The sequence below is a fragment of the Ruditapes philippinarum genome, unplaced genomic scaffold (genome assembly GCF_026571515.1).
Source record: "Ruditapes philippinarum isolate M1 unplaced genomic scaffold, ASM2657151v2 ctg2733_1_1_1_1, whole genome shotgun sequence".
Taxonomy (NCBI): domain Eukaryota; kingdom Metazoa; phylum Mollusca; class Bivalvia; order Venerida; family Veneridae; genus Ruditapes; species Ruditapes philippinarum.
Window position 1 is genome coordinate 169,234 of NW_026852680.1, and position 10,425 is coordinate 179,658.

At 33.7% G+C, this 10,425-nt stretch overlaps 1 protein-coding gene across 1 annotated transcript; it reads left to right on the top strand.

The window, feature by feature from the left end:
* Window positions 1-291: 291 nt before the first annotated feature.
* LOC132721049 (phagocyte signaling-impaired protein-like) lies at window positions 292-9,535 on the top strand (the record flags this gene model as incomplete). Its single annotated transcript, XM_060705300.1, is given in 3 exon segments — window positions 292-397; window positions 8,085-8,170; window positions 9,397-9,535. Coding segments are annotated over 3 exon segments (301 nt in total), but the record flags the coding sequence as incomplete, so codon positions are not given.
* Window positions 9,536-10,425: the final 890 nt, after the last annotated feature.

Sequence of the window (10,425 nt, forward strand, 5' to 3'; positions counted from 1 at the left end):
GAGACAAACACAGGTCAAACATAAAGTGCCCGCAAGAACAGAATAGAATGGAATAGAATATACAATAGAATAGAATAGAAAAGAACATAATGGAACATAACAGACTAGAGTTTATTTCTAATTAATAGGTCACATTCATCACATATAATTAACATCTAATTAACATTTCATATACATGTATATTTGCCATATCTCGTAATACCAGCCAGCTTTTCCTTTGTAAATACTTCCGGTGTTCTTTTTGTTACCTTTTCTTCTTTTTGGTAGTTGAATCGGATTTTCCGATTTTTTCTCGCAAGCTTCCGCGAGAAATTGTCAAACATGGCGTCGCGTAGCCATGTGGATAATGCAAAAGTATCCCCTGAAGTGGTTGAAAGAAGACTTCGACCTATTTATGGTTAATTTTACATTGCTTTATTTTTAATTAAAAGGATTTAAGTTTTCTCTTTCTTCAAAAATACCTTATTTGCCTAGTACATGTGTGAAACTTAGCATTTTTTGTAGATGCATGACAGTTTTCAGGTTCACCGTTACAAGTTCTGTATGATTGAATCATAAATTTGATACTGTTCAGCTTAAACAAGTTTTTCAAATTACCCCGAATGGAGTAACTGCCAATGTACCGCAATAGTTGCGCCTTTCCGATCCTCACTTTACCGGGTGAGATTCACACTGGTGGATACCACCCCTGACTTTAACCAGGTCTAGGATTTCATGATATTTATGGACTGTCAGTAAATTTATGGATAGTCTATAAATTTAAAGATTTTTCAGTCCATAAATTTACAGATCCTCAATGTTAAATTTGCTGTTTTTAGTTTTATACTAAAATCCGCAGCTTAAAACAAGTTGTTATATTGATTGTTTCTATTAACAAAGGTAATAAGATAAGTTTCATCTTTGTATGATGACTTTGAAATTTTTGTTAAAAGTGAAAATTGAAAGTCTTCAAATTGTTCTGAATCTTATCATACTGTTACATTTAATCATATAATCAGTAAATTTATTCTTATTTACCTGTGGTTTTTAATTTTAATACAACTTATACTATTTTCGCATTTAATGTCTATAAATTTACAGATAAAAAAATTTGTAAAATTATAGATGGTCCATAAATTTAAAGACTGTCCGTAAATATCATGAAATCCTAGACCTGTTAACAGGTGAAATTCACACTGGTGAATATCACCTCTGTCGAATAAATCACTGTGACAATTGTCAATACAGGTGACCGATAATTTGTCTTAATCTAAATTAAGATTATCATATTGGTCCAATTTCGGTTTAATTTCAGCGTTTGTTTTTTTTACCTTAGGAATGGTGCCGGTACCAGTACCAGACCAGTGTTTCTTCCGGAGCGTGTTTTTGACACATTTTTTAAGGCCTTGATGCAATGAGACTCAATTTGTGCGTTTCCAGTGATGCAGTTATTTATTCTCAATTTATTTACAGTAAATCTCAAATTATGACAATTTCAAATCCATTGCAAACTATTTAACAAATTAAAATACAACTTACGACTTAATACCTTTCAATTTAATTGTCTGTTAATCAGACAAAAATTCCCTTTCATGCATCCAAGAGGACAATATAATTATATCCAATTATTGTCCACTTTTCTATCAATTAATTATCCAATTTTCAAAACAAACTTGTATGTACTACACAACTCTCTTTCAATTGTTACACATTTTACCTGTATACAGTACTGCTAGTGACGTAGCTATACAACCAAATATGGGAAGGATGATGCAACTGTGTAAACAACTGCCTTGCTGATTAAGATTTAAAGTTGTCAGTACATATTAAGCTGCATGAATTACAGTAGCTAACTGGGGATAATTAAAGAATTTTTTTCTTCTGTTTATAAAGATTCTTCAAATTATTTTTCATGCAACATCTATTTTTTTTTCAATGGCTGAATGAATTAGAGTCATAGTACCTGTGCTCGACCAATAATTCTATCTGTGTACGATTTATGCATTAAAGTGGAAAAATCCTGGGAGTTTATGTGTGCTATTGGTACCTGACCTGTTACCTCTACACGATGTACAAGTACTACAAGTTTGGTAGAAGATTGGCCATTTTGCAGACAATATTAAACAGTACAAAAATACTATTCTATAATAAAAGTAGCAGTAAAAACTTTTCAAAACACTGAAATAATGATAATTTAGGGCAAATGTGGACAATACTTTGTTAAATTGCCTAAACTCTTATGTTTCGAATTTATTTCCATCAGGAAAGGCGCCCAAAAATCATCAAAACCCAGCTTTCCATATAAGGCAGGGGCTATGAACATGTAAAAAAATATGGCAGCTGTACGAAAACAAATCGGGAACACACCACTAAAAGCATAGACAATTTGTATATTACACCAAGTATCACACTTAACTATGTTTGCAGAGTGATTTTAGTAAAAAATATGAGAATAAGTAATCTCAAACACCCCAGTAAATGTACATTCCAAAACTCTTATAAACACTTTATTTGTCAATATATAGCATTTCCTTCGTATCATATTTACTCTCATATTTACACCTATAGACACTAAAACATAAATGTTTCAAAATATTTTTGAAATAGAATTGTTGAACATAAAAAGTCATATCTGTTTTTAAAAAATAAAAGTTCTGATAGAGATAAAACCACCTGGTCGAGCACTGGTTTGGTTGCCTGAAAAATATAGTGGTTTTATACCCTATGTAGAACTCCGTGGTAAATTGTATCCTGATCTGTGTCGTTAAAACGCTTTAGCTTAGTGTGAGTTTGAAAGGGCCAGCTTTGTAATAAAAATAAGTTTCCCAGCATTTTTTTTGTTCTCAAAGAGTTTTTATGTGATTTTGTGAAAAACTGGTTAAGCACTGGTACGGTGACTCTATAGGAAAGAGGCTAATAAATTAGTGGTTCCAGTTCTTTTATGTTCTTCTTGGTTAATAAAATATATGGTTTGGCATGACCCTCAAACATTTCAAGTGACCCCTAAAATCTGATACAGGTGGTCAAAAATGACCCCCAAAAAATTGGAGCTGGAAGAAACACTGCCAGACTGAAAAAAAATGCGTTATTTTGACTTAAATTGGAATTTTTTATGCATTTTGCAGCTACAAATAAGATTAGTCATCATGAATAAAGATAGCTAACAGCTTCCATTGACCAGGTAGAACTATTGAGTGGTGATTTTTATGTGATTATGTTGAATTTTAATGATTTTAGAGAGATCACTTGGCCTTACACTTGGGAATTTTGAACAGCCATTTTGGGAATTAAATCATAAGAAATTGGGAATTTTTATGTTTATTTTCTATTGGGAACAGTACCGTTTTAGGGTAGTAGTAAGTTATATAAAGAAAAAAACACTGAATTTATTATTGACTAAATTAATGCTGTAATCGCTTTGTTATAATTTCAAAATAATGATGTTCATAAAAATTAACAGAATTTTGGCAATTGAATATCACTTCTCATGATCTCAATATGTACGCTCCAGTTTTGAAAACATGTGAAGTGTTGCCATAGTGATACAAACTCGCTACTTAGTTTCAACAGCAGAATAATTAAACATAAAACATACCCAGGTTTTATGTAAAGGCTAAAGCACTTAATTTAAACAGAAGTGCTTCAATAGATCAAAACGTAATATGACAGGTTATTGTGTTGCAACCATGAAAAAATGCTACAACATTTTTACTTCCTTGTTTTCCTGTATTTTAATTTATAGGCTGGTGCATATAACTGTCTTGTTTTTTGCTTTAACATTCACTGACACTGTACAAAAAATATATTAAGCTTTTCATAGGTTCTTGATATTTTCCTGGCACCAAACTAGATTTTTTCAAATGTTCACAACGTAAGGCTAGTGGTACAGGTCTGTTTTGCTTAAATGAAGTTCTACCTGCATGTGTGGAAAATATAAGCAAATGATATTGTGTTATCGTGTACATGATTGTATCTATCTGTAGAATTGTTTTATATGTAGAATATGTAGATTGTTGTTCTTTGCTTTGTAATATGTAAATTTTCACAGAACATATGTTTTTGTAACGGAATTAGAATGTCCATACATTAGGGCTAACCTATGCTAATCTTCACCCCCATCAGCACTGCAACAGGAAAGGTATTAAACATCTGCAGTTAAGCAATAAGTATTATCTTATCAGTTAATCTGTGGTGGAATGTAGTGATATAATTAATATCACAATGGATAATATCATCTGGAAAAACAGATATTTCATCCATTTTATCATTCATCTTATTTAAATGTGGGCATGATATGTAATTCTATAAAAGTGCAATGATGGTCATGTCCTGCTTAGATGGATTTAAATATTACTATGCATAAGTGTGTTAGACATAAGATGATGTGTCACACAAATGAATCAGATCGCTATCCAAAGGTCAAGGTCACATTTATACTTTTAAAGCTGTGATACAATGTTTTAATACTTAAGTGCACTGTTGTTTGTCATTCCTGGATGGATTTTACAATAACTTAACTCATCATAAATGTGTTAGACATCACATGATGATGATGTGTTGTAAATAGGAGTACTGTTGAAAGGTCAAGGTCACAGAATTGATGACAGAATATGACCATCAATGTACTTTCATCTATGAACCTTAAAAGTCTTGGTGTGACCTTGATTTTTGTGTCGCCTCTACGGAGTAGTGGCGACATATAGGGATCACTTCTCCGTCGTCTGTCTGTCTGTCTGTCCGTCCGTCTGTCACAAAACTTGTCCGGACTACTCCTCATAAACTACTGGTGCAATTTCATCCAAACTTTACAGGAATGATCAGTACCAAGTCTAGTTGTGCATATTGTCAGGATTTTCCGGTTCAATGATTTTTGTCAGAGTTATGGCCCTTTAATAATTTTTAATTTTAAAGTTTGTCCGGACTACTTCTCTTATACCACTCATGCAATTTCAATGAAACTTTACAGGAATGATCTGTAGCTCAAGTCCTTGCGCATATTGCACGGGTTTTCCGGTTGAATGATTTTTGGCCGAGTTATGGCCCTTTGATAAAAAGGTTTCTTTTTCTGTGTGTTGCCAGATACACAAAAGCTTGTCCGGACTACTGCTCATAAACTACTGGTGCAATTTCATCCAAACTTTACAGGAATGATCAGTACCAAGTCTAGTTGTGCATATTGTCAGCATTTTCCAGTTCAATGATTTTTGTTTGAGTTATGGCACTTTAATAATTTTTATTTTTAAAGTTTGTCCAGACTACTTCTCTTATACCACTTATGCAATTTCAATGAAACTTTACAGGATTGATCTGTAGCTCAAGTCCTTGCGCATATTGCACGGGTTTTCCGGTTGAATGATTTTTTGCCGAGTTATGGCCCTTTGATAAAAAGGAGTTTTTTTCTGTGTGTTGCCAGATACGCAAAAGCTTGTCCGAACTACTCCTCATAAACTACTGGTGCAATTTTATCCAAACTTTACAGGAATGATCAGTACAAAGTCTAGTTGTGCACTGTCCGTCTGTCTGTCCGTCTGTCACAAAATTTGTCCCAACATGAAATTGGCCATCATGAGGCGACACATGTGATTACTGATCGCTCTTGTTAAGCTACAAACTTGTTACCCTGGTCACACATTGTTTTTTAGTACCATGTATCCTGAAGCCTCTTCCAGAAATTAGAAGTCCTTAATTTAGATTAGAAGTCCCTAATTGTTTTTGTTTTTTTGTTATCAAGAGAAAAACGTAACATACTCTGTCTGCCAGGTAAAAAACAGCGCAGAGAAGGAGAAGCAATTTTGTTTTTCCCTTCTTAATTCCTTTACTAATCACATGGATATCAATTTCAAATTTATTTTCCCACTTCAAATTTGAAATTTTTTTAATTTATTTAAGTATTATTTAAACCTGTGAAAAACGTTGATTCAATTATATTGAACGGAAAAAAAACAACAAAAAATCAGTGCATGAAAAAGTAAATATTTATAATCCAAATTTGTATATCTCAAATGTAGTACAATGTTGATCATAAAATTGCCTACTTTTATCATGATATATAATAAGTACTGTGACATGCCAGTTAATATCTAATTTGAAAAAATATCATATAAGCTGCTTAAGCTAATTATTTTTACCATGATGTTTAAAAATACGGCAAAATATCAGCGAATGACTAATGTGGACAATGTTGAGAATTTTCATGTTTTGTAAGCAGTGGGTTTCATTTTTATTTTGACTTTTGCAAGTGTACATTGTTTAATGAATATTTTAATGTTTTTTGACAACCCATTCAATCATTTATTATATTTTCCATTGAAAAATTAAAAGTCCCAGCGGGATACCTGTCTTGTGACTTGAGAAATCCCTTCCCCGTGTTTGGTGTCCTCTGTACCATAGGACTTTTTTAGTGCTGAACACTGTTATGCGTACATGTATATTCATAGACATATTGATGTTTATAGCATTTTATTAGCTCACCTGTCACAAAGTGACAAGGTGAGCTTTTGTGATCGCTTTTGGTCCGTCATCCGTCCGTCTTCCGTCCGTAAACTTTTACTTTAAATGACATCTCCTCATAAACCACTAAGCCAATTTCATCCAAACTTCACAGAAATGTTCCTTTGGTGGTCACCTTTAAAAATTGTTCAAAGAATTTAATTCCATGCAGAACTCTGGTTGCCATGGCAACCGAAAGAAAAAACTTTAAATATCTTCTTTTAAAAAACCCTAAGAGCTAGAGCTTAGATATTTGGCATGAAACATCTTCTAGTGAGTATCTACCAAGTTTGTTCAAATAAAAGCCCTGGGGTCAAAATTGGCCCCACCCCAGGGGGTCATTGATTTTCCCTATATGCATATAGTAAAAACTTAAAAAATCTTTTTAAAGAACCCAAAGAGCTAGAGCTAAGATATTTAGCATGAAACATCTTCTAATGAGGGTCTACAAACTTTGTTCAAATAAAAGCCCAGGGGTCAAAATTGGCCCCGCCCCAGGGGGTCATTGATTTTCCCTATATGCATATAGTAAAAACTTAAAAAATCTTCTTTTAAAGAACTCAAATGGCTAGAGCTAAGATATTTATCATGAACCATGTTCTAATGGGTGTCTACCAAGTTTTTTTTAAATAAAAGCCCTGGGGTTAAAATTGGTCCTGCCACGGGGGTCATTGATTTTCCTTATATGTGTATAGCAAAAACTTAAAAAATCTTCTTTGAAAAAACCCAAATAGCTAGAGTTTAGATATTAAGCATGAAACATCTTCTAGTGAGTGTCTACAAAGTTTGTTCAAATAAAAGCCCTGGGTTCAAAATTGGCCCCGCCCCGGGGGGTCATTGATATTCCCTATATGTGTATAGCAAAAACTTAAAAATCTTCTTTGAAAAAACCCAAATAGCTAGAGTTTAGATATTAAGCATGAAACATCTTCTAGCAAGTGTCTACAAAGTTTGTTCAACTAAAAGCCCTGGGGTCAAAACTGGCCCCGCCCCAGGGGTGTCATTGTTTTTAACTATAATTATGTGTATAGTAAAAACTTAAAAAATCTTCTTTTAAAAAACCCAATGAGCTAGAGCTAAGATGTTTAGCATGAAACATCTTCTTATGGGTGGCTACCAAGTTTGTTCAAATAAAAGCCTTTGGGTTAAAATTGGCCCTGCGGGGGTGGGGGCTATATACAGGTGAGCGACCTCGTTACATTTTTATGGCAAAAAATTCTACCTACCAACAGATACAGACAAAGAACATTCGGCACATTTGTGCTGTCTGATCATGGTCTGCACAGTTCACTGTTCAGTTAGAAAATATTTTGAAATATTCCCTACAAATGATAAATGAGCCGTGTCATGACAAAACCAACATAATGGGTGTGCGACCAGCATGGATCCAGACCAGCCTGCGCAGTCTGATCTAGATCCATGCTGTTCCCTTACCAACCCTATTACAAGTAGAGAAACTGATAGTCTGGATCCATGCAGGTAGCAAACGCACTATGTTGGTTTTGTCGTGACGTGGCTTAAATGGTTTTGTCAAAATTGATGGATAAGTCCATTTAAAATATTAGGCATGGTATGGTTTCAAGGACATTTTGTTTCATTTATTTCTACTTTTTCAGATTGTTTGGATAATGGAAATAATAAGAAAGCATTACAAGAGGCTGACAAAGTGTTGAAGAAGCAGAAAGATCTCCAATGTGCCAGGGTAAGTATATATTAATATTTTATGTTTAATCTTGTAAAGAACACGGAAATGGTTCTGCGGTAGTGCTTTCATAGAAAGAAATGATATTGATATACTTTATATTTTCGATATCTTTCTATCAGTCAATGTAAGGATTGTGATCAAAGAGGATTGGTCTTCTGTTAGCACATTCAAATATTGATAATAAAACAATAGAAATGAATCATTTGGACATATTTGTATCATTTCTTATAAAATTTTGCTTGAAAAAAATGTTGATAAAGTTCTGAAGTGATTAAGTATGAATATTTATGAATGATAATATTTTGTATTATCTGTAATAAATGTAATATTAGATCGTGTATCTCACACTTGGCAATAACATCCATATATAATTCTCTTATGCTTTGTAGTTATGTCTGAATCTTAATACTGTCTGAATCTAAATACTATCAACGTAATTATTTATTGAATTAATAATTATAAACCTTTTGATCATAGACCAATACACTATAAGTATAATTAGACCAATACACTTTAATTAGACCAATTCACTTTAATTAAACCAATTCACTTTAATTGAACCAGTACACTATAATTAGACCAATACACTTCAATTAGACCAATTCACTTTAATTAGACCGGTACACTATAATTAGACCAATACACTTCAATTAGACCAATTCACTTTAATTACAACTTTCTTATATGAAAAACGAGCAAATTATTACTTGAAATACATTGCGATAGAAAATGAATACAGAATGATTTAATTTCTAAGATGCTTCTTTCTATATACTGTATCATAATGTCATTCTTCATACTTTCTGAAGAGATATGAGCCGCGTCACGACAAAACCAACATAATGGGTTTGCGACCAGCATGGATCCAGACCAGCCTGCGCAGTCTGATCAGGATCCATACTGTTCGCTTACCAACTCTTTTACAAGTAGAAAAACTGATAGCGAACAGCATGGATCCTGATCAGACTGCACGGATGCGCAGGCTGGTCTAGATCCATGCTGGTCACAAACCCACTATGTTAATTTTGCCGTGACACGGCTTATATCAGTAAAAGTAACATGCACTGTACAGTGACAGCACTGCTAGTCTAGAATAATGATATACATGTATATAGATATGGGTGTTATAACTGGAAGGTCAGCTTGGTATTTTAGTTTAGTAAGACACAGAATTTAATTCTTTGACCCAACATAACAATCAGATACGATTTTTCCTTGAATAGGTACTGAAGTCACTGGCTTTGTTGAGACTTGGTCGCCATGACGACAGTTCTGTTATCCTCCATGACGTGCACGACCAGCATCCGACAGATGAGGCCACATTACAGGCGATGGCCATCTGTTACAGGGAAATACATAAATGTAAGCCAGTTCTGTACGTGTCTGTTTGTGTTTGTTGCGTGTGTTCTTGTGTAGATATAGAGCTGTATTTCTCCCTCCATTTAATTTTGATTACACTGGGCTTTCTTTAGCAATATGTCTTTGGACCATATTTTATCCAACTCCTAAATGAAAAAAAAAATTATTCATTTGACTTATTTAGTCAATTTTACTATTTGAACTTATGTTTCGGTGGTTTCTTCTTAGTTATAGAGGTATTTAATGGAAAAAGAGTCGTAACAAAATGCTGACTTTTTTCCCCCTCATTTTCATGTATGCAGAGTGGGAATTTTTTCTGACATCAAAATTGCTTTATAAAGTCCAGTTATAAACAAACACAATTTTGTGATGATTGTTTTGCAGTGACCTTTATTAATATTTCCTTCATTCCATCTACAATGTAGGTTATGTTTCATTTGTTATTTACATAATGAATGTCTTAGATGTCTTGTCTTTAACTTTCTTTGAACTAGCTATGTATTCAATTTTTATGCCCCCACAGAGTGGGAGCATATAGCGTTGCACTTGTCCGTCCGTCACGCCGTACGTCCGTCCGTTTGTCTGTCCGTACGTCCCGAAATCTTGTGAACGCAACTCCTCTTAAACCGGATGGCAGATTTTGCTTAAACTTTCAGGGATGAACAACCTTAATATGTAGATGGTAGTAAAGGAAGGAATTTTTGCTGCGACCAAATTTAACAGAATTATGGCCCTTTGTTGATTTTTTCACTATATACTATGTAGAAATTTTGTGAACGCAACTCCTCTTAAACCAGATGGCAGATTTTGCTTAAACTTCCAGGGATGACCAACCTTAATGTGTAGATGGTAGTAAAGGAAGGAATTTTAGCTGCGACCAAATTTAACAGAAT